General features: G+C 39.2%; 2 protein-coding genes across 8 annotated transcripts; both read left to right on the top strand.

Annotated features, from left to right (window-relative positions):
- The first annotated feature begins 1,019 nt into the window (after positions 1 to 1,019).
- LOC117935435 (deubiquitinase DESI2) lies at positions 1,020 to 13,075 on the top strand. Its single transcript, XM_034857625.1, has 5 exons — positions 1,020 to 2,116; positions 6,921 to 6,993; positions 8,831 to 8,924; positions 9,014 to 9,155; positions 12,266 to 13,075. The coding sequence occupies exons 1-5, from the start codon at positions 2,078 to 2,080 to the stop codon at positions 12,503 to 12,505; spliced, it is 588 nt and encodes a 195-aa protein (XP_034713516.1). The 5' UTR covers positions 1,020 to 2,077; the 3' UTR covers positions 12,506 to 13,075.
- Positions 13,076 to 17,287: 4,212 nt separating this feature from the next.
- srsf5a (serine and arginine rich splicing factor 5a) lies at positions 17,288 to 24,225 on the top strand. Of its 7 annotated transcripts, none has more exons than XM_034857611.1 (9): positions 17,288 to 17,554; positions 18,843 to 18,977; positions 19,064 to 19,134; positions 19,991 to 20,143; positions 20,626 to 20,704; positions 22,127 to 22,200; positions 22,284 to 22,388; positions 22,837 to 22,992; positions 23,089 to 24,225. In XM_034857611.1, the coding sequence occupies exons 1-9, from the start codon at positions 17,396 to 17,398 to the stop codon at positions 23,201 to 23,203; spliced, it is 1,047 nt and encodes a 348-aa protein (XP_034713502.1). In that variant the 5' UTR covers positions 17,288 to 17,395; the 3' UTR covers positions 23,204 to 24,225. The 7 variants fall into 7 exon arrangements, with proteins under 7 accessions (XP_034713502.1, XP_034713500.1, XP_034713498.1 ...); XM_034857609.1 differs by having other exon boundaries at positions 23,065 to 24,225; XM_034857607.1 differs by having other exon boundaries at positions 23,029 to 24,225.
- Positions 24,226 to 25,266: the final 1,041 nt, after the last annotated feature.

Below are 25,266 nucleotides of genomic sequence, written 5' to 3'. Positions count from 1 at the left end.
TTTTTTTTTTGGGCACTAGCCACAATCAATCCCTACAGTAACTTCCTTAAAGCAGACGAGTAAGTGAATTATGTGTACTGGGTGTATTTGTCCACATTTTTTCAGTCTGTTGTCTGTAAATACATGTCATGTCACTCTGCTGTGTGGGACTGTGAATACGTGCAGTATGCCAGAAAACCCAGATCAGAAGCACTAATAAATTATGTAAATTACTGTGTTTTACATCCAAACACCTACTGTATTAAAATTCATGTTGAATTCACTCTGCTTTGGATTTTGAATTTTCTATAAATAGAAGGAAATACAGAATATTTCACACATGTAGTCTGTAAATACTGTTAATGGCCAAATTTAGGAAAGAACAAAATGTTTCTGTAAATCAATAGTGAGAGATCTTAGTTAAAATGATCAGATTGTGTCAAATCGCAATTATGAATCAAGATTATGAACTTCTAAATCAAAAGTCAAAATGTAATGTTAAATTAGGCTACCAATTAAAATGTACAATGTGTTAAATGAGAGACTAAGACTAACTGAGAGTCTAAACTTTGAGATACTAAGTTAAAATCTTGATTTACTGCGTCAAACATGTCTTCTCCTAATTTTAAAAGGACTTCCAAGCCTTGTTTTAATATTTCATAATTGTAATTTAATACATCTTAGATCTTTGATTTAGAAGGAAGTTCAATAGATTTTTAGTAAATTTGGCAAAAAAAGTTAGGCTACAACAACATAACACCGGATGTTGCCAGTTTACCTTCAAATTAAAAGCGGACCATATTGCGACAAAAAACTGAACTAAACTAGGCTACTAAATTTAAAATTGTGTCGTTTTAGCTAATTTGATATCACAAAATAAACCTCCGGATTTGAATTTGAATTGCTGCATGTTCGATGTTAAGCACTTTAACTAATTTTAGTGAGTCAAAAAACACTAACCACCCACATTAATAGTTCTAATTAAATGTGTAGTAACGTTTTTCTACGGGCGAGCACAGAGGTAGAATGAAGCATATTTCGGCAGGACCCTGGTTGAGAGAGTGAAGGCCTACACAGCCTTCTGTAACAGAATGTGCTCATGTACACCCACCAGCAGCCCTGACTCCCATCAGCTGTGTGTGCATGAGGATGCTGCCTCTGAGGCAGAATAGATATGATGTAATCTAAAGCCTCAGTCCTGACAGGAGAGAGAGAGAGAGAGAGAGAGACAAAGCCAGATCCGGGTAGAAACCGCGCGGTAGGGCCTGCGGATGGATCTCGGCTGTTTTTGCACTTTCTGAAATACATTTAAGAATCCTTCTCCGAAACGGTTCCGTGTTGTGGAAGTCATGCCGCGGAGGTTTGTCCCCTCCCGACGAAGAGGATGCTGGCTGTAGAAGCAGCACCGGCCGGGGACGCTGTTGGTGAGCTTGACTCACCCATCTCCATCAGTTTTATTAACCACCATGGCTCAGGAGTCCTCTTCCGCAGCTGCTCCAACATCCTCCTCCGTGTGAACATGGCCCGCTCTCCGCCTCCATCGTCGACACCGGTCCGAGCTAGCTGTCGCCTTTCCCCCCGTGATGACAGGCGGGCGCCCGCTTCACATTTCGACACTTGTAGGCCCTTTATGTCCGCTGAAGATTGTATTATCACCGCGTCTGATATCACATTTTGAGCTGTTGTTATTTTTCGCAAAATACCCCTTTTACCAGCATTGAATTCCACTTTCAACAGATTATTTTGGAGCCGGGAGATGGGCCCCATCCACTGCCGGACCTGGTTTCGCCCTGATCTGAGTTTCATGCTTTCTTGACCTTACAAGCAACAATGCATTTGTGACTAAGCTTCAGTTGTCCTGTTTCATTTTGGGACATTTTCCTGGCATTACTCGCCTTTCCCGCCACCCCACAGAGCCCCATGAAGCATATTTGCCCTGCGGGGGAATGAGCAGCCTCCTTCCCTCCAGCAGACACCTCCCCGCTGCCCCTGCTGTCCGCCGTGTGGCCCTGCTGTGACTTCACAGGGTCGTGGAGGTCCTGACAACTATAAAACGTGAAAGGGGGGGTCGTTTGCCTTTCCAGCTCAGGTTTAAACCATGGCCAATGAACCTGTCATCCTTAACGTGTATGATATGGTAAGAATCCATTTCAACCAAACTACACTTACTTTTTATTCAGTTTTATTTTCTCTCTTTCTGACAGGGCTATTTATAATCTGACACTAGCAGAGGAAGTGAATGTACAGCACTACTAGAAATAGCAGGCCCAGTACACACCTGGTTCACAAGTGCACTTCACAGCTATGTTGGAAAGAGTCCAGTTGGAATCACAACAGGCAGTTGCCTCCAGAAGCGTGTTTATGTCAATCAACAGTTGTGTGTAGGCCTATGAGTGATTTTGCAATCCTAACAAATGCTGAAACCATTAAGTTCCTGTGTACAGAGCGTGACAAATACCTTTTGAGTGGGTTGGTAGGGGGGTGCAAAAAGGCTTTGACCCGGAAATGGCTGATAAAAGACAAACAATCAATAAATGAGTGGATTGATATAATTTATAATATATATGTTATGGAGAGAATTACTTACAAACTATGGAAACAAGCTGATACTTTTGAAGAGAACTGGTCAAAATGGTTGAGCTATGTGTCATCTGTAAGACCTGGTTTTAAGTAAATCGCAAAAATAAGGGTGAATTCTTTTAATAAGAAATGTCTTTTCCCTATTTCCTGGGCAGCTCCCCAGCAGGAGCCCAGTGTATATGTCCTTCCATGACTCACTGATGACATGCATTGTTTTGTGAAATTCTTGTTCATCTACAAATCATTATTTAGTAATATCACTGTGAAAAAGTAGGAACGGCCCAGTGAAATGTGAAGTATTTCAGAAATAAGAAACAATAAGAAAATCAAGTTGCATATTCCAACCTAAAGTCTGTGAAAAAAAGAGCATCCATCAACCCTCTGACCTCTGTCACTGTTTCCACAGCTCACATGACACACAGCATACAGAAACACACATCTGCAGTGTGCATGTACTCACATGCCACCTCCCTCTCTCTCACACACACAAACACACACACCGGTAGAACAAGGGTCTTCATTCAGACATTCATGTGCCCACTGCCTGGTCTTTTCAGTCTGTACTGCTGTACAGCCTCCTGTGTCAATATTATGTAACACGTGGCCGTAAATCCACAGAATTACTCCATTTACACACAAAACAGTTGTGATACTATGAAGTGTTGGTAAAACTTTAAACTTCCCATATGTAAAATTCTAAAACAGTACATAGACATTCAATAAATAGTTTATAACAACATAATGACTTAAGCAGATATGCAGATGGTATAAGTGTAAAATGTATTTGTCAATGGTTATAATCTCTGTTTATCTGTAATAAACAGCTAATGAATTATGTAAACCATGGCTGTAATCATATTACATGATATATGATGACATTACACAAATCTCTACTATTGTATACAACATTTATTAAACTTTGGATACAATGGTACAAATCGCCCACAAGTTAGACCCAAACTGTTAATAAATGTGTATATAAAAAGACATGCAGACTTCAAGGGTTCATTTTTGACCTTGGAAAACAGTATTTATAGTAGTTATTAGCAATTACTGTACAATTTATAAAATAACGATAAGTATTCATGTACAAGTGTAGAAGGAACTACTTTGTTTGCATGCAAATACACTAGCAGTCAAAAGTGTGGGGTCACTTAGAAATTTCAAAACCACTCCATTATAGACAGAATACCCGCTGATCTGAGTGGGGGGGGTCCTTTAATGCAATATCTACATTGACCATTATCAGCAACCATTCATTCAATGTTCCAAAGGCTCATTCTGTTCACTCATCTGATATCATTTTAAAAAACTACCTAGAAAAACATTGGAGATTTGTGTAATTATAAATGCACATAATGTAATCTGGAACCCGCTGCCCTGGTTAAAAAAACAAGGCAACGGATCTCAGCTGGGATTCTGTCTATAATGGAGTGCAATGGAAATTTTGAAGTGACCCCAAACTTTGGAACTGTATGGTACGTTTAATTGCTCCAGCAAAAAAATAAATAGAGCACTAAAGTGAAACCGGATCTTCTTGGCTCTGTTCCTGGAGTTAGAAAGCCTCGTTCGAAATCCCGTAGACATTTGTAGTTACAACCAAAACAGCCTTGGAACAGCGTGGCTTCTTTCTTATCATTAGATAAGAACGGTAGTTAATAAACAAAAGAAAATCTATGATGTTGTTGTTTATTCAAAATTTTAGTTTGTAGCTGCATTAAACACCATCTCCCACATTTTATATGATTAGACCTTTATTATACTGTCAATCACTCATTTTCTGTTTACACTTGATACACACAGATGCTTCACTAGAGGGAGTTATAAATGACAGTTACATTTAGAAACTCTGAAGATGTCCTCATATGTGCTTAACCCTAAAGTTGTCCTCGGATCAAATTGACCCGTTTTCCTATATCAATGTTATATTTAACTACCCAAAATAACAAAAAAACAATTGAAGTGGTTTTGAAATAGTATTGAGTAAAAGTTGACATATTCCAGTCCGTGATTATCCATCAACATCCATTCCTTTAATTTTAGTCTACATAATTCCTAATTTCTGATTTTCAAACTCAAGCATTAGGTATAATTACTAAAAAATGAGGTTTATTGACCATACATTCCCAAAATAACTGTAAAACTAAAGTTAATAAGTTTTACCTAAGTAAACCATACCTATGTATGTTACCTATGTATTAAAAATAATGATAGAAAGTCTGCAGTGGACAAATGACAGTTACATGATCATTTTAACGCAATCATTCTTATACACCAAAGTGTTGTGAAGCTGAATTCTCCAAATACTTTATTTTGCTTACTCATTTACTTTTTTACGCCAAGTTGGTTGTTAGCTCCCCAGTTGGGTCAGCTTGTTCCATATTTTGAGAAATTGTACAAATGCAAAACAGCAGCACAACATGGGAGGCAGTGATTTAAGGAATACTCACACGTATAATCACACACTCAGACACAAAGCCAGGTGCCGTTGTTTGACTCTCCGCTCTGTCTTGGTTGTCTTGAAGTCCTCTCATAGACTAGGACCTCGTAGGGGCCGCGAGGGACAGCTGATTCAACTCCATTGTGGCTCTGCTGTGCCGGGACTAAGCAGCTCATGCAGGGTCTGTTGAAGAGGGAGAAAGGGATCATGAAGTCAGTCTTAAATACTTTCCCTGAGAATTAGGCATGAAGAAAGGGGCAAGATGGGCCTGAGAGTGAGTCATGCGAGGAGGGGGGGTGGTGAATCGATTGTGATTAATGTGACTGACGGATGTGTGTAGTGGCGGATGCTGCATCGCATAGGGAGGATGTTGAAGGTGACGCCGTGGATCGTTGCAGCAGAGTTGGCATGCAACAAAGAGAGTGAAGGAACATCATTAGAGAACTGACTGAAAACAGCTCCACTATTGTTGCCAGGATTTTTTTCTGGGAGGGAGGCATTTTAGGAATTTGATTGACAGGACAGCTGAAGACAGGTATGGGGAGAGAGAAGGGGAATGGCATGCAGCAAAGGGCTGCAGATCCGAGTCGAACCCAGGCCCGCTGCATGGAGGAGTAAACCTCTATATATATATATATATATCAGCGCCCGCTCTACCCACTGAACTATCTGGGCACCCCCAGGATTCTTTATGTACTGAGGAGAAAATCATTTCATTTGATAATCAGCTTGTCACACTCTCATTTCACTTCTGTGTAAAGAGTTCATCCTCGTGGGCAGGAAGCTAAGTCAAGAGGTGGATGTCCTTTTACTATATCACTCTGAGCCCGGAAAGGAGTTTTATTATTAATGGGGGACAGCTGGGGCAGTGTGGTTAGCTCTTAGCATGTTTCCTCAGGGGTGTCTGAGCGTGCGGGAGTGTCAGTGGGTGTAAGGGGGGAGAAGAGCTGTGGTCATGCCATAAATGATCTCATGGTTGTCTGCAGTGAAATGTGCCACGGTGGCTCATGGATCTTTTCTGATGTGCCATTTTTTTCCTCCAGCAGTCTAAAGACTTGCAGGTCAAACAGATCAGAGACTCATCGGGGGATTGATTGTATATCAGGGATCAGTCATGCGTGTTTCCCTTCGATTTTTTCACTCCAGTGCACGCTAGGGTGCCACCGCTGTTACAGTCCTGAAAAGGAATAAGTTGATATATTGACAAATGAATGAATATTTTCTTGGAAATGCAGGTTATCAAACGTTTTTTTGTTTATTTAATCTTAATTTAACCAGGAAAGCCTTGTTGTTGTGGTGAAGATAGACAGGAATAAGAATGAGTTACAAACAACATTAAGTCACATTATCGCATTCAGCAGACACTTTGTCTTACATTTGCACATGCATTGGGAGCGATTGAGGCTCAGGAGAAGCTCGAGCACACCAGCGACCTCACAATTAATCTCTGGAAAGTCTGAATGAAACAAAATGCATTTAATAGATCATGAATAAAATGGCTAATTAGAGTAATTTAAAGGAACCCATCTTATAAAAACCTAAAAACAGCACCTTAATAGAGCTATCTGAAGATACTTAGGAACAATCTGATGCAATCAAACAATCACTTAATCTGTGTCTGGACAGATGTGGACACTCATGGAATCCCCAAATTACAAAGACCATGTTCAAGTATTTACTGTATCATAACTATATTTAACTGGGAACTTCGTTTCACTCACAATAACGTAACCTTGATCAACATCTCTCCCGTAGTGTATAATTTATTTAGCAATCACATTTTCCCCCCACATCTCCCATTTAGGGCTTCAGTATCCTAGTGTTTTCTGTAGAGCTGCTGCATTGTGTCTCTCCTGCTACAACACTAAATAACTCTTGATATTGATCCCTTCCTCTCCCTCTCTCTCCTTTTTCTCTGCAGTACTGGATAAACGAATACACTTCCAATCTGGGTATTGGAGTCTTCCACTCAGGCATCGAGATTTATGGCCGAGGTAAGACTTTCCCTTGCTTTCCTTTATGTCTGGGCTGTAGATCCCATTACAGCAGGACTCTGACTTGTGCATCACCATCTGATTAATGTTAATAAGAATCTGCTTCTGAAGTCTGGTTTTAAACATTAAATATGGAGTTTTGATCCTAATAACATGACCCCATTTCTCTGGGTTGAGTCACCGCTGCGCTGACTCACTCAGCAGCGTGTGTTTGTGTGTCTGTCTGTGTGTGTGGTTTGATAAAGCAGAGGCCCAAACCGGTGTGAAAATGGATCACTTGGAAATATTGTCTCTGTGCACTGTGAAATATGATGACAGTGAAAAGACTAGGGCAGGAAATCACTTCTTTTTATGGAATTTCTGCAGAGGATTTTGCATGTTTATGCATAATCACGGCATGCATGGAATCATAGGCTATTGAATTTAATACACAATCACTGTCAGTTATAAACCTCCAATTACAAATGTGTTGAGACAAAAAAAAAAAAAGTAGGGTCTTTTAATCAAGCCTTGGTAAGCAAAATCACAACTGAACAGTAAAGTATTAAAAGATGATGTTGACCCCCTAGAAGACAGGGATCAATGACAATATGGTGCATATTATCACACCAACGTGCAATAAATCATATTGCTACAAAGCAATTGCCATACAGTGAACATAGGGCAGTCAGGGCCATTTTAGGAAACATAGTTCTTTTTTAAAATGTGGATTAATGTACGAATCATGTTTGACTCTATCCAGTGGATATTTGAAGAGATTTATATATACGTTTGTGAGCAGTAACTTTGAATACAGTCTTGGATTGCCAGACCTATCTCCACAGTGCTACATATACTCAAGTATATATATATATATATATAAATATATACATATATATAAAATTTATTATGGATTTTCATTGTTGGTAAACGAATATGTGGGTAGCATTTTACTATGTTAGGTGGCCAGGGTGGAGTTTAAAATTTATATATATATATACACAGTTAAATACTGTGTAGTTTAATCTATAACAGTGCATCATATTTAATAAGATCACCATATGTTTTGTATGTAAAGTGTTTGTATGTAAAGCAACTTAACTTATAGGACACATGCACTAGTATAAGAAGTATAAAGTCGCATAAAATGGAATTATTCAAGTAAAGTAGAATTACCTCTCTAAGTTGTCTAATTATACTTTGTTGCTACCAACAGTGACATCTTAATACATCAAAGTAGAAGGCTAAAAGAACTGCTTTAACATAGTATTGATACAATTACTTTGTATACTTATTTCATACTTGCATCCTTTTATCTGCAACATTGTATTGTTGATATCCCACATGGCTGAAACAGCCCTGTGTTGTTAAAATGTTTTAAATTCAAACTAAATTCAGAAGCTACAAAGTTCACAATGTCAGGCACTCTATTCAATGTAATGGACTCTATTCAATGTCAGGGACTCTATTCAATGTCAGGGACTCTATTCAATGTAAGGTACTCTATTCAATGTAAGGGACTCTATTCAATGTCAGGGACTCTATTCAATGTAAGGGACTCTATTCAATGTCAGGGACTCTATTCAATGTCAGGTACTCTATTCAATGTAAGGGACTCTATTCAATGTAAGGTACTCTATTCAATGTCAGGGACTCTATTCAATGTCAGACACTCTATTCAATGCGCTGTTTCCCACTGTTCTGCTGTAAACGGCGCAGAGAGGCCTGTGATTAGCCAGGCCTAATGACTTAAATACAACTTGTCTGTGAATAATTGCTCGCTTCTGTGTGATTACAGTTGTTTGGTGCTTCCATTCAAAGAGTTAACGTGTGTTTTGCGTCTTTTTTGTCCACACAGAATTTGCATACGGGGGTCATCCTTACCCTTTCAGTGGCATCTTTGAGATCAATCCCGGGAACGCCACTGAACTGGGAGAGACATTCAAATTCAAGTGAGTGGGCTCCATTTCAGCATACAGTACTCTGAGAGGTTGTCTATGTTGATATGTGTGCTGATATTTCTTTTTCTGCTTTCCAACAGGGAGGCCATTGTTTTGGGCACCACAGACTTCACAGAGGAGGACATGGATAAAATCATGGAAGAGCTCGGTAAAGAGTTCAAAGGCAACGCCTACCATCTAATGCACAAAAACTGCAACCACTTCTCCTCCTCGCTGTCTGAGGTCAGTCCCACATCGCTTTTATGGGCAAATGTTTGTTTTTTTGTTCCTACATGTACGTATTGTTCAGAAACTATAATATACAGGACAGTTCTGAGTTAGAACTACACATATATGCAGTTTTGGAAAGTTACTTCAAAAAATAATTAGTTACAATTACTAGTTACTTTGTCCAAAAAGTAACTAAATTAGATACTCAGTCACAAATTATAAAAGTACATAGTTCAAGTACATTTTTAAAATGTAAGCCCACCTCCACCCGTCTTTAACGGAACTTAAAATACATTTGCATGTTCAATTATTCATGATAAATCTGAATATTATAATGAAATGGACACTTAATACCATACGTTATTAACAGAAACTGTACACACATCTAAACTGTTTTAATGTTGCTGTGGGACAAAGTGAGATAGCCTCCAATCAGATGCCATGTGTGTAGATATTATGTCTAATGGATTGATACAAATAACAACATAGATGTTTTGGAACTTTTGATATTCATTGCATCTTAACAGGCCACAACTGGACAAAATGAAATAATGATAAGTAAGTTGCTTCTCCTACATATCTATACTCAACTCTCCAAGAAGCCACTTGAGATATGATCTTATGATCCTTACAGTTAACCTTGATTATATTTTTTAGCATTGTGTATATTTTGGAGTTGTGGGTTTGGATATCTGGTTACTGATATTTTTAATACTTATATAACTTATACATTTATTGATATTTTAGCCTGTATGTGTAGTCTTTTCTACTTTGTAATTCAACTACAGTTGTATTTTATCTTATCTTAGACAAAAAGATTCGATCACATGACAGTGCCATTCAGGTCAGTTTAGTCATGATGAAGAATACTACTCAGCCTGTGTAAACAGGTCTGTTGTGTCTTCTGTGGCTCTGAAAGGATCCATCTAATGTCTGGAAAAATAACTGTTGATGTCATCAGTGTTATGTCAGCATGAGAAGAACAATACAATTTTTTATATCAGAGATGGGTAGCAATCAGAATCAGAAATACTTCATTGATCCCCAAAGGGAAATTCTGTGTTGCAGTTGCACAAATAGTAGAAATATAAATAAAGAAATCTAAGGAGTGTGGATATGTACGGTACTTACATAGTTAAAGGAATGTTATGATAAAATGTGTCATCTAACTCTCAGCAAGAAAGCAAGTGTATTTCCCCAAAAACAGTTCCTTCAAGACTAGATTTTAGATTTTTGGGCTTTGACACTGCACTTTTTTTTTTAGCCGTGCAGCTTTAGGGATGGCAATGTCAGTTGACCACTTTAATCCACACATAAATGGGTAATTGATGGTTTACCATATTTTTTTTACACGTTCATGTCCTCCTTAGGATGAATTATAATAACTTCACTTGTCCCTTAATTTATGCCTTTCCAATCAACCTCAGCTGTACTTTGTATTCAATGCTAATTATTAAACGTTAGCATGCTAACATGCTAAACTAAGGTGGTGAACATGTAAAATATTTGACCTGCTTAATATCAGCATGTTATCATTGTGAGCATGTTACAGCGCAGCCTCGTAACTGCTAGCATGGCTGCAGACAGCTAGTCTTGTTAACCTGCATTCCAAAACAAAAGATCCTCAGTTGCGTTATGGGAAATGTAGGATTATAAGGTGTCAAAGTCAGGGTATCTTGGCCTTTCCTCTTTTGATTTTGACCAATCTTTCATTGAAAAATAGAATCTTGTGAGACCCTCAACCTCACAGAAGAGCAATTCCAAAGTTCTGGAATGGCCCTTTATTAGATGGAAAGTTTAAAATCACGATTATTTTTGGTCAATATTGAAATCGCTATTACTTAACATGATTACTCATTGACTTTTGCAAAGAAGAATGCATTTATTGAAGTTAAAAAACCAAAACAAATCAACAGTTAAAAAAAAACGGAACTGTGAAATTTTCCTTAATTAAAGTAATTCCTGTTTTGAATTCCCCTTAAGAACGCAAGACAAAATAATCGATCACTCTCTTTTTGTGATTGTTAAGAGAGAAAATTGAATTGTGATCAAAATTTGAATAATTGCACAGCCCTACCCTTTATTGTGGTGGGATTTTCAGCTTACTAAATTATGGTCTGTCAGTTGAGACTGGTACCCAGGTGTTGTTTAGGTCAGTGTCCAACATAACCTCATAACATTTCTTGGTATAGAGGCGGGCTTCAACTTTGCGCCTCCATAGATTCAGGGAATCTCGGCAGCTTGATCATAAGGGAACGTTTTGTTTCAGGACTGTGTCCTTTTGGAGGTCGGTGAGCCTGCCACACTTTTGCACACTTCCCAGAGAGAGAGACAGGCTGAAGGAGGCTTTAGCATCTGTGTTTTAGGCGCCTGCAATATCTTTGTTTACCTTAAAGATTCAGCTGAACCTATCCCCTCCAGCATGGGTTTAACTACACCTTCAGGAAGACAGGAACTTCAGAAGTTGGTATAGCACCCACCCTGTACTGTGTGGTCCTAAAGTCTCCTCAGTTGAGTGTTCATTAAATACTTCTGTGTAATTCATCAAGTCTCCCAAACTTTCTTCACATGTGGGAGTTTCTCTTAATATTTATTATATACTTAGACAATGTGACAATATGTTTCACATCTCCATTTTAATTTATTTTTAGATTAGATTAGATAATACTTTATTCATCCCACAATTGGGGAAATTCCCTTGTTATTGCAGCATTTTTCTAAAGTAAAAAAAAACAAAAAAACAACAGACAATGTGCAAAAAATACTGAATGAATGTAAAGTGTAAAGAGGCATTATTTAAAAGATATTGTTAAGTAAAGTTAGGTGGCCATAGTACAAAAATATTATATATATTAATATATATAATAATTAATATATATTAATATATATATATGCAATAAAGGTGAATAAGTGACTTGAAATTAAATGGAATAATATGTAATTAAAAAATATAGCAAGTAAGTCCCCATAGTATAGATGATATTGACTTTAACAGTAGTATACATAAGTACTCAGAATGGAAAAATATAAATACAGATAATAAAAAGTATACATAGAGCCATGGTGAGCGTTGAGTAGTAGGAACAGAAACTCCAACATTTATTATTTTTAATTTTTTTTAGTTGCTGTGTGGACGAGAAATCCCTCGCTGGGTCAACAGGCTGGCGTACTTCAGCTCCTGCATCCCCTTCCTGCAGAGCTGCCTACCCAAGGAGTGGTTAACCCCGGCCGCCCTGCAGAGCCACATCAGCCTCGGCCTCCACAAAGAGGAGCATAACGAGTCCAGCGACGAGGACCCCTCGTCGCCGCCCGGAGGGGCTGCCGGCGGCTCCTCCCACAGCTGTTGCCACACGAGGGTGTGAAGCGGCCGACCTACAGTACACTGACACGTGGACGTCCCTGCCACCTCTGCCAGTGGCTCGAGTGGCATTAGTAGGCTTGAACAACCAGCTGACCTCATACTGTTTGCACTCTGAGTAAAGAGGCAGGAAAAGCAGCTGCTGCCAGAGACTTCACACCTACAGCGACCCTGCCGGTCCTTCCTGCAGACGACAGGATGAAACACTTTGACCTGAGCACTCAAGCGTGGCTCAGACTCCACAACGACCACTTGTAGATCTGACGTTTGCAGTACATTATTCTAAGTCTTTTCCCTGAACTTTGAAACCTTTGTCAGCCTTGTTCCCTGCCTCACCTTCAGAGCTGCTTTTGTAGAACAACTAGATAGAGTTCTCAGACAACTTATAGGGACATTACCAGGAAACTGCTACTCTGCTTAATTTCAACAAGTTCTCGTACAATAACCTCGATGTGGCCTTCAGTTGATATCGTTGACTCTGCTTTTATTGTATGGGACTTAAGTAGTTAGCTTTGGCCATTTTAGAGGGTTTAAAGAGGATTTAATCGTTCCTCGAAGTTCAATCTGAACTCGTGAAAATGTTGCATGTTGAAAGAATTTGAAAAAATGTCCAACTGATCTGAGACGCCACACGTCTGATCATATCATCAAGTTTTTCTTCTCCTCTTATCTTTTGTAAAATAACAAAACAAATGATCCAACCTGAGGCTTGTATAAACAGTGAACTGCCAGTTAGCTGCCAGTTTAACCGGTTCATAGACAGTTGTAAACAATCAAGGGCAAATACTATTATATATTAATACTGTTTAAATAGTCGCTGTTCATACAGCTTCGGGTAGCCCAGTCACTTTCTGTGAACATCTCAGAGACTAGAAAGTCAAGCTGCTACACTGACAATTATTGACTTTGTAACCCAGTAAAATGTTTGTCTACGCTTTTATATCCATATGGTCTTTATATTATGATGGTATGATAACTTCCAGGCTAGGTAATGTACATTCACGCCCGGAGAGTGTTCCTCTATAGTACTCGTCTTATCACCTTTTCCACCATTAAACCAATCAAAACTGAGCAGTGATGAGAAAGAAAAGCCGAAAATCTGTATTCTCCTTTACAATACAGCAATCCTTAAAGCAATGGGTTCTACATTCTAGGAAATGTACTTAATTGCTTACTGCTGAAAGTTAGATGAGAAGATCGATACCATTTTTGGGTCAGTATGGTAAATATACACTCACCTAAAGGATTCTTAGGAACACCTGTTCAATTTCTCATTAATGCAATTATCTAATCAACCAATCACATGGCAGTTGCTTCAATGCATTTAGGGGTGTGGTCCTGGTCAAGACAATCTCCTGAACTCCAAACTGAATGGCAGAATGGGAAAGAAAGGTGATTTAAGCAATTTTGAGCGTGGCATGATTGTTGGTGCCAGACGGGCCGGTCTGAGTATTTCACAATCTGCTCAGTTACTGGGATTTCACGCACAACCAGTTCTAGGGTTTACAAAGAAAGGTGTGAAAAGGGAAAAACATCCACAATGCAGCAGTCCTGTAGGCGAAAATGCCTCGTTGATGCTAGAGGTCAGAGGAGAATGGTCCGACTGATTCAAGCTGAGAGAAGAGCAACTTGGACTGAAATAACCACTCGTTACAACCGAGGTATGCAGCAAAGCATTTGTGAAGCCAAAACACGCACAACCTTGAGACGGATGGGCTACAACAGCAGAAGACCCCACCAGGTACCACTCTTCTCCACTACAAATAGGAAAAAGAGGCTACAAATTGCTAGAGCTCGCCAAAATTGGACAGTTGAAGACTGGAAAAATGTTGCCTGGTCTGATGAGTCTCAATTTCTGTTGAGACATTCAGATGGTAGAGTCAGAATTTGGCGTAAACAGAATGAGAACATGGATCCATCATGCCTTGTTACCACTCTGCAGGCTGGTGGTGGTGGTGTTATGGTATGGGGGAGGTTTTCTTGGCACACTTTAGGCCCCTTAGTGCCAATCGGGCATCGTTTAAATGCCAAGGCCTACCTGAGCATTGTTTCTGACCATGTCCATCACTTTATGGCCACCATGTACCCATCCTCTGATGGCTACTTCCAGCAGGATAATGCACCTTGTCACAAAGCTCCAAGGCAAATTGGTTTTTTGAACATGACAATGAGTTCACTGTACTAAAATGGCCCCCCCAGTCACCAGATCTCAACCCATACAGCATCTTTGGGATGTGGTGGATCGGGAGCTTCGTGCCCTGGATGTGCATCCCACAAATCTCCATCAACTGCGAGATGCTATCTTATCAATATGGGCCAACATTTCTAAAGAATGCTTTCAGCACCTTGTTGAATCAATGCCACGTAGAATTAAGGCAGTTCTGAAGGCGAAAGGGGGTCAAACACAGTATTAGTATGGTGTTCCTAATAATTCTATGGGTGCGTGTAAAGCTACAGCCAGCAGCTGGTTGGCTTAGCTTAGCATAAAGGCTGTAAACAGGGGAAAACAGTGATTCTGGCGCTGTCCAGAGATAACAAAATCCACATAAAAGCTTACCATTTAACACATTACATATTGTAAGTTTAACCTAACAAAAACCCAGTTTCACCGCTTCCCCCCCATTTCCGTTCTTTATGCTAAGCTAGGCTAACCGACGGCTACCTGAAGCTTCAAATTGATCCTACAGACGAGGTGGGTAGCAAACTTCTCACCTAAATCTCAGCAAGAAAGCAAGCGTGTTTCCCAAAACACGGTTCCTTCAAGACTATATTTTTGATTTATTTCAACTGTGAACCAAACTTTGACACGTTTACAGATACATTGCATTGATAGTAAACAATCCATTTTAAGGAGTCAATCATACATCTGAATTTTGCCGCGGTGAGATGTCCAGATAATCATAAAGGAAAAATGATGTCATAAAATAACATGTCATCGTTGTGGTTTTAGCGTACGTCCAGGTACACAACCCCATTAATGACTATCCTCCCTCTGATATTGATAATGGTGGTGATTGCAATGATGATAATAATTATGTTTTTGTTATTTTTAAATGCAAATTAAGCTCAGTGAACCAAGCCAGATGTGATTTTAATTGTGTTCCATCCCTCCGACTGCTACTGCAGTGGGTTCATGGACAGCTAGCCTTTCTCAGGAAGGAAATCGTACAACTCGTTACAGTGACAGTCATCTCATTCCTGCTGAACACCTTGTTAAATGGGATAGAGAAAGTGAAAATTGAGCATTTGACTGCTTCATGTTCCTAAATAAGCTATATTGTTATTTACTTTAGATGTAGTCTTACATTTCACCAAGCGTGAGGTGTCCAGTTTTCTTTGGGGTCTATTTTGAGTTTGCAGGAGCTGTACAGTGATTAGTAACCCGTGCTCACAAGTCTTTGGCACTTTCTACAGAGCAGACCAGACAGGTATTTTCTATTGCTCTGTACCAACCATAACCTTACATTTCTTTTTCCTAACCCAAGACAATTTCAAGAATGATGATATATAATAAAGAGACAGAATAACAAAGACATGTTTTGCTTCTTTTGTTGCAGCCTATAATATGGGATGGGATGGGGGTGGGGGTGGGGGTAATTTATTTGAGCCTTATTAAGGATGTTTATGTTATGTTTTATGTATCATCTGTTTTTAAAAGATCAAATATCAAAATCCAGCTTCAGTCAGGCTGCAAGCCCAGTGTTGGAATAAGTACTCAGATATTTTAGAAGCAATATCACAGTAGCAATAACACAGTAGCAATATCACAATGCAGAAATACTCTGTTACAGTTACAAGTAAAAGTCCTGCATTTAAAAACGTTATAAAGTAAAAGCACTTAAGTGTCAGCAACAAAATATATTTCAAGGACCAAAAGTAAAAGTGCTTATTTTTCAGAATGGCCCTTTTCAGAATAATGTGTAATGGATTATGATTATTGTTGATTAATGTTAACTTTAATATTGCATTCCCCCTGGGGATTGATAGTCTTATTGATACAATGATATCATTTATTTGTTGATTGTTTAAAATAACTACAAAAGCAGCAAAGTCGTCAACTTTAACCGAGTTAAGATGATGGGATTACATTTCACTGGTATTGTAGGCTCCTTTGTACGACTGATCAACTGATTGATTATTGATTGATGGTTTGAGTTAAGGATTAACCATGACAGTTCAATGCTTCTTTATACATGATGAAAAAGACAGTGTCAGATAAAGGGGGGACTTGACACAGCAAGGAAACTGTGCTGATAGGTTGTAGAAAGACAATGACTGAAGGACAGGGTGGTAGATATGGTAAGGGGGTGGAGCATCAAAGGACTGTCAAGACAGACAAGGGAAAAACTAGTTAAAGGGGTTTTATTTAAATAAAACAGGTTAAATATGCAGAATATAACTTTTTATAAAGTCGTTGTTGTTGTTCTTAATGTACTAATGTTGGTCGTTTAAAGTCCTGTTACACACTCCGGTACAGTAGGTGGCGCCATGTCTTTTAAAACTTGATGTATAGCCCCGCAAAAAAAACTAAAGAAGACTAAGAACCTCGCCAGTTAATGGCATGGATGTATTATATTAACGGTTAATGGCCGACCGTGAATATATGATAATGTCACCAACCCATAGACTGTAAAAATAAGGACTAACCCCTGACTATTTGGCAACGTGAAGGCAGCATAGACAGTTTAAAGCCGCAGCACATTTCGTAATCGTGACAGGATTGCAAATGCACGGGGAAGGCATGACCCGCCCTACTCTCCCTCTGATTGGCTCGTCACCTCACCTCTAGTTGGGTTGGTTAGGTTTAGGCAAAAGGAGTAGGATTGGTTAGGGTTAGGGTAAGAATTTCCCTGTAAGCCAATCAGATGCAGATTAAGGTAAATTAGGGCGGGACATGTCTCCCCCTCCCTGGAAAATATTTGCTTCCTGGCCCCTGCTCTTTGGACCCACTCGCCATTTTGTTATAGTTGAGTATCGCTTAGACGGCACAGTTAAAGTTGCAACATACCAACGACGTAAAGATCACAACGGGAAACAGAGAAGAAAAGATTCGGTGAGAATGTGATTTAACAAATTTTCTTAACTGTAGCTATGTGTTTTAAAAACAGCTAACCAACCGTGGAGTTCGTATGTTCTAAACAGAGAAGTCTTTGTAGCTAACGTCAGGTAGCTAACGTTAAGCTAACAGTAGTCGACCTCGAGGCGAGCTAACCACCCTCATGGACGCACCGTGAAAGAAGCGAAATTATTTATTTTTAAGCCGAGTAAAGAAAAGTCTGCTTTATCATAATATTAGACCCCTAAATCGGATGTTATTTTTTTAATATTTAATTTATTATTTTCACCGACGCATTAATTTAAGGTGCAATTGAGACAGTTGAACGTTAGCTGGCTAATTTAGCAACGGTATTACCATCTATGACGGTATCACAGTGAATCCTCGTAGTAAAGGACTTGCAGGCTAAAGTGGGGCCTATGCGATTGTTTCAACCAAGATATCTCCGTTCATAAGACTTGTTTATGTTAAAATAGTTACTAGTATCAAAACACTAAGTATTAAGTTAACATTAGTCTTGAAGTGTTAAATTAACATAATAGTCCATTTTTTGCAAGCTGTGGTGCCGTCGAATTGGGATTGCGTGCTATCGACATGTGTTCTAAAACAATAGCAAGTCAGGTTCAAAATTTATTTCGTTGACATATTAGATTAAAATGTTTTACAAAGGGAGTTTTGACAGCTTTTTAATCACTCCATAAATCAGGAAACCAAAAGCCATTAATACAATTTTTGGTCACCTTTTTTAGGTTTAAAAATATCTCTGTGATAACAAATAGAAATACCTGAGTGGAATGTGAAACTCTATTATATGAAACAGTCCATCAGAAATAACTATAAAGTTATAAACCTTTTTATAGGTTTTTAATTAAGTTGTTTTAAGTTTAGCCAGGTGCAGCGTAACCTATGAACATGGAGAGGAGTGTGGTTAGTTTCTACTATAGTGAAACTGGTTTGGCCGGATCAGGCATATGTGTCTTTTGGTCTTGTTGATTGTTCAGTTTCACTAGTCATCTTCAATCCAGTTCTGGCTTAATGCTAAACAATTTGGACCATTTTTTAATGAATTGCACAACTTCAAAAGTCTCTAACACAGGTATCTTGTCTGTATTTGTAATAGATCTGTTACTAATTAACCTAGAACTTGTAGGTACTGTAAAATATGTATAATTAACTTTTCGTTAAGTTAATCATCATACTGAGCTTCGAATATTAAACTGTTTTTATTCTATTTTTTCCCACTACTTTGGTTTAATGTTTACCTGGTCTTGTTTCCCCTTCTCAGCAGAGAACAATGAGTGGTTGTCGCGTCTTCATCGGCCGCTTGAGCCCACACGCCAGAGAGAGAGACGTGGAGAAGTTTTTCAAGGGATATGGACGGATTCGGGAGATCAACTTGAAGAATGGATTTGGCTTTGTGGTGAGTGTGCCTGACCACTTGTGTGAATTAAGAGTTCTGATCCTGTTTTTGTGTTTAAATAACCTTTTTGTTTCAACTCTTGTCAGGAATTTGATGATCACAGAGATGCAGATGATGCTGTGTACGAGTTGAACGGCAAAGAATTGTGCAGTGAAAGGTAAAAATCTAATCTTACATGGCTTCTATGATCTGGGCCACTTTCTCATGGCATGTTCACACAGAATAAATTGTGGGCCTGTAACCAAAATGAAGTGTAGCATCTGATTTCAGTTACTGTAATAATTTGGGTTTATACTAGGTTTGTTGTGTAGCTCAGTTTATGACGCCTTTTAACTTTTTTTGAGGAGCATGCATGCCTTGTCCACTACCACTCAGTTCTTCATTTGGGAGGACATAATGTAGTCATACCATTGGCTCTTACACATAAAAAAAATGTAATGTACTGATTTGCCAAAAAACTCTAAGCCAAGTACAGTTTTGGTGGAAAAAGGTTCAATACAGCGCTGGGTCTTTTTGGGCTAAACAACAAGCACGTAACTGAAAAAACACTTTATAATCCAACACTAGTTATTTTAGGAATTATGCATAATAAAATCTGTTACCCTGCAGTACTCCAAAGTACCCCTAGTGGTACTATTATACTGCAGTTTTCTTGATGCACCACATTCTGTTGCTGTAATGCATTTTGCAACAAATTTTCCAGCGCAAAAAGACAAAATTAGATTTTTCTACTCGTTTTACAGTACAATTGCCAGCATGTGTGTTTGGATGCTTAAAATTTAGCATTTGTCTCGAGATTACATCACTACAGACATTCTGTTATCTGTAAAGAGGAGTCTGTTGGTGTATAATTTTTAATCTGTCGGTAGGCCACACCGAATGAATACATCGCTGTATTATATCATGGACCTACCTGGAAACCTACATTTCCTCCGTCATAGACATATTGGAAATATTAAGTTTGTTATTCATCTGATTGTGTTATCCTAAGGAATTCTCGCTCTTCATTTCAGGGTCACTATCGAGCATGCTCGCTCCAGAAGAGGAAGAGGGGGCGGCCCTGGAGGAATGGGACGTTCCAGTGGCGGCGGCGGCTTCGGTGGCGGCGGAGGTGGCAGTGGCGGCGGCGGTGGCGGCTATCGCCAATCTCGCAGCAGTGGATCCAGGTACATTTGCCCTTAAAATGAGTTTTCTCAAACCTAAACTAACTAGTAACTTACTTCTACTCGTGAATTGTTTCGACGCAGAGGGAAAGTACAGTAAAACCAGTATTTCAGATTTCTTGCCCCTTTCACAGTCATGTGAAGGCGTGGGTCTTTCATTTTATCTAGTCACAAAGTGCAATGAACTGTGACAGCTGCTTAGCACTTAGTCAAGATAAAATCATCTGATTTTATATGGCCCGGATTTCTTCCTCGTAGATCAAATTCCAATATTGACATAGCTCTTTAAATACAACAAACAGAGGTGACTATGAAGCAAAAGAGGTTGTGCTGTGAGAATAAATTTGGTTGAATTTTACTGCCCATATTTAACACAGGGCTTTGCGGGGTGATTTGGATGCATTTCTTTATAGCAAAGCAATCTACTTGTCCTTTTTTTTTCATTGAAAATGTTGTATTAAAGTCTTCTTTTTTGGTTTGTGTTGACTGGACAGGTATGGCCCTCCTGTACGGACGGACCACAGGCTTATTGTGGAGAACCTTTCTTCACGAATCAGCTGGCAGGTAAGCGATTACTGAACTTTCTTATTCATCTAATCTGACAACAAATTCTATATAATCCTGTAAGTACATGCTTTTTTTTTTTTTTTATATATATATCAATGAAGCAGCATTTATTCAATCAAGCTGGGTCGATTTGTCTCTAGTCAGATTACAAAAACTAAAAGTTAATTGGCCAATTACAATAGAATTTTTTTTTTTCTACCTACTTTTTTGCAGACAACAGCATGTTACAGCTGCAAATAAGTATTCTCCCCAAAACATTTAACTGTTTTTTTTAAACAGATTCTCTGATATGGTTTCCTTTTAATATCAGAGGTGTATACACCTCTCCATGGAGGTGTCAGAAGTGTGTAGCGCCCTCTCCTGGTTGTTTTTCTGAATAGTGTCCATTTGGTGCCTCTCCTTACACGCAGTTGCCGCCGGTCTAAAGTCTTGGCTGGGCCCCGTAGCGGGTGAAAGTGGTCTAGCGCAGGATACGGTAGCCTTAGGAGGTCCGTAGCCACAGTCTGGAGGTTCTGTGGGCAGGCACCCCCGACTGCTGTAACCCCCCTCAAATCCACGGTCCCTACACTCTCCCGTTTGGGTCTTTTTCTGTTGCTGATGGAGCTGGGGGGGGTGTTGAGTTGGGCGCACACCCCTCCCCCTACTTGCTCTCTGGTGGTTCCTTACTTGTGGAGGCCGGATGCTGAGTCAAGGCCGAGGTCGTTTCTCAAGGGCTTAACACTGCATTGGTTCCCATTTGCTATTTGGACAAGTGGCTCTATGCTTATATCTTCCTGGGTATGGAGCGGTAAGTAGCATAAAACTCATGTGATTGGGTTTGTTTAGGGTCGGGTGGTAAAGGGGTGTAGATTTACAGTCTCAAATGGGAAGGAGGCAGTTTTACAATGTAAACACTAGGACGTTTAAGCCAAATCATTTTATAGGTCATATAAACCAAAACTTTGTCTACTTACCCAGAGTACTACTGTCCTCCTACCACCAATAAATACACAGGTTCATCTCACATGCTCAGACACAAAATCCAGTATTAACTTGTACGCAACAATGCATCAAGTTTTAGACTTGAAAACATTAAAACCTTACTGCTGTGTTAACCTGTCAGGCGTCTCACTATGGAGTTGAGTATGTTTCTTTGCTGATGCAAAATCATGGAGCCAATTAATGGGGCTTTACAACTGTTTCAGTAAAGGCAACACTTGTCCACACAAAGCATTTTCAGTGGCTCTTTTGTTTACATGCCCTCCACTGAAATGGGAGATTATCACAGTGACAAAAGTCAGCATTAGATAACCCAAGTTTCAGTGTGTGCTGGTTTCTTGCTGCCTGCTCATTTCTCTCCCTCCAGGTCTGAAAAGGCTCTCACTGACACCCCATTTTTTTTTATCCATGTCACTAATCCTATGTTATGCTTTGAAACAGGACCTGAAAGACCTAATGAGAAAAGCAGGTGAAGTTACCTTTGTGGACGCCCACAGGCCCAACAAAAATGAAGGGTGAGTTTCTCTTCTGTTAGTCAAACTCAAATGGTCTTTGTCTGCAGAGTTTGGTCCTAATACAAGTTTCTGCTTTTACACAGAGTGGTTGAGTTTGCATCCCGCAGTGACATGAAGAATGCCATTTCCAAGCTTGATGGGTCAGAGCTAAATGGACGCAAGATTAAGATCTTTGAGGACAGCAGAAGGTGAGTTATTTTTTCACTGCTTTTCTTGAAGTATTGTGTTAAAGCTGTACTTGCTCTTTTGTGGCCCCATGTAGTAGCATGCAAAAAAAGTATGTTTAATTATGTAAAAACATCAATTAACAGGACCACTCATCACAAGTAAACACTTTTGGGGGAATAGTTAAACATCTAAGGAAATATTTTAGAAATATACATATATTGTAGCTTTTCCCAGGGTTAAACTTGTGTGCTCTATATCTTATCTTGTTTAATAGCTTACTGTGTATTGAGTGTTGGTAATCAAACAGGACATGATATGATTTGCCAGACTCTTTCTAATTTTTACATGAAGATCCTGCCCAGTGCACTTTGAAGATGGCTAAGTTTTAGTTTCTTGTATTATGTCTTACATAGTCAAACGGCATAATTCCATATGATATATATTTAAAATGACTTCTCTCTCCAACAGTCACAGCAAGAGCCGCTCCCGCAGCTACTCCCGTTCAAGGAGTCGTTCCAGAAGTCGCAACCGGTCCAGGAGCCGATCCAGGTCTGTAAGTCGCACCCCTGAGAAGAAGGCATCAGGAGGGGGCAGGGCCACAGGCAGATCCCCCTCCAGGTCCAAGTCCCGCTCCAAATCTCGCTCCAAATCTCGCTCCAAGTCCCGCTCCAAATCTCGCTCCAAGTCCCGCTCCAAGTCCCGCTCCAAATCTCGCTCCAAGTCCCGCTCCAGGTCTCGTTCCCGTTCACCTGCTCCTGTTCAGAACAAACAGTCCCGCTCCCGTTCCCGCTCTCGTTCACGTTCCCGCTCCGCCTCTGCAGACAGCAAACACTGAGATTGGTACACCTGTCGGCCATAAAATAGACTGATAGTTGCTCACCACAGGCCTGTATGGTGATATGTGATTTTTTTTTTTTTTTTTTTTTTTTTTTTGTGTTTCTTTTTGTTGCAGGGAAGGAAATCACCTTTTTAAATGGGTTCTTTTAAAATAAGGTCTTCGGTCATTAATGTGACCTCATTGGCTTTGATTTCTGCTTTTGTTAGTTTGGACGTGCTTCCACAAGAAAAAAATTACATTGGTGTTCCTATTACCTAATGATTTCCCTCTTTTAAAATCCCCTTTATATTTTGATGAAATATTCGGTGACTGATGCAATTTTGATCAGTGATTCTCAGTCCTGCAGCCTGTCCTAGCTGTCTGCCGTGTTCTGATTCCATCCACTCCCCTGTGCTTTGTCTGAGTGTTCACAGCAGTTGAAGGTTAGGTGGGATGGTATTCATTCCCCAAAATGTTTATAGGTCTGTTTTTGTTTGCAACGCGAGCTCCTGGCATTGCCGTGAAACTGTGATTCTGCTTCTGTTGACCTACCAGGTTGTATCCCCGCCCTGATGTGTGAGCACGACAATGCAAACATTTCAGTTGGTGGTTTTCAGCTTTCTTGTTGGATGATGTTGGAATCGAGCATTAATTTAGTTCAACACTGCTGTATCAGGGTCTCGTGGTGGTGATTTATCTTCTTTGCTTTTTGTTTTATCTCCAGCTTGGCTTGTAGGTTTTTGTGGGTCTGTTTCAGCAGGAAGCAATGTCTCTAAATTACTATTAATTTGATACTAATAAAACACTCACTGCATATTGTCATTTAATTTTTTTAGTAATGTCCAGAAAGAACAGTGACTTTTTTTTTAAAATAAATTTTGTGAATGTGGGTCGAGAGACTCGTACGTATTTAAGTCTCTGCAGTTCAACCGAATAAAGCTTTCACAAACTGTTGAGTCTGTCAGCCAGTGTTGATTCTGTCCTGCAATTATTACAGCAAAAGTTGAACCCCATGCAAACCCAAATAAAACTTGATTTATCTGTTTTCTTTAATATGAATAAATGTGAATCTTTTTTTTTTTTAATATACACCTTGATTTTATTGTAGTTATTTCTATCTCAAGATAAAGATGCATGTGGATTATGGAATAAAATCGTCTGAATATTTAGTGGATATTAACAGACATAAAAATAAAGTTAAATGCCTAACACCAACCACACACATCACAGAATTATTCACTAACCTGACTGCATCAAAGCTGAAGTACTCTAATGTTGAATAGATCATAAAACCACCAATACAGGATGTAAAAAATGATCAGGGAATTATTGCACTTTGATGTTTTTAGGTAATATAAAATATAAAATCCTTCACATGTGATCCATAAAGTGACTAGTTAGAGCGAGGTGCCATCTGACCTAGAGGTGCTCTTTACAATTTTTGAAAACTTGTATCGGAAAGGATAATCATTTTTTTAAGGAGTGTTTTTACTTGCCTGCAGTAGTGGAATAAGTAGAATTACTTCTACTTCCCGACATTTTAAAGGGAAACATTGTACTTTGTACTCCTTTACATTCTTTTGACAGCCTTTGCTACTAGTTATAGATTAAGATCTTGCATACAAAACACTAATATTTATGAACTATGCTTTGTTATGAAATAAACTACACAATATATGCAAATATATACAGTATATATTAAAGTAAAGCTAAAATGGGTTTTATGATTAGACTGACAGATGAAAATAAATTGGCAGCTATTTTGATAGTTTGTTATATTTACTGCGTGTACTTTTAAGTACATAATCCTGATTGCGCTTGCTTTTACTTAAGTAACATTTTCAATGCAAGACTTTTACTTGTACCTGCGTATTTTCACAGTGTGGTATTAGAACTTTTTGGGGTCGGACTCGAACCCGGACTGAGCCTTGGTATGTGGGGCGCACGCTCCACCAGGTGAGCTATTAGTAAGCTACTTTTACATGAGTAAGATGTGCCATAATTCCTCCACCACGCTTTATTAATGTATTTGGATTGTAAAGTGAACAGGAATTGATCCAAGGTAGTCTTTCTTTTTTTAA

Source organism: Etheostoma cragini, chromosome 20 (genome assembly GCF_013103735.1).
Source record: "Etheostoma cragini isolate CJK2018 chromosome 20, CSU_Ecrag_1.0, whole genome shotgun sequence".
NCBI classification, from domain to species: Eukaryota; Metazoa; Chordata; class Actinopteri; order Perciformes; family Percidae; genus Etheostoma; species Etheostoma cragini.
Note: the sequence above shows the minus strand (reverse complement) of the source record. Positions and strands in the feature narration are given on the sequence as shown.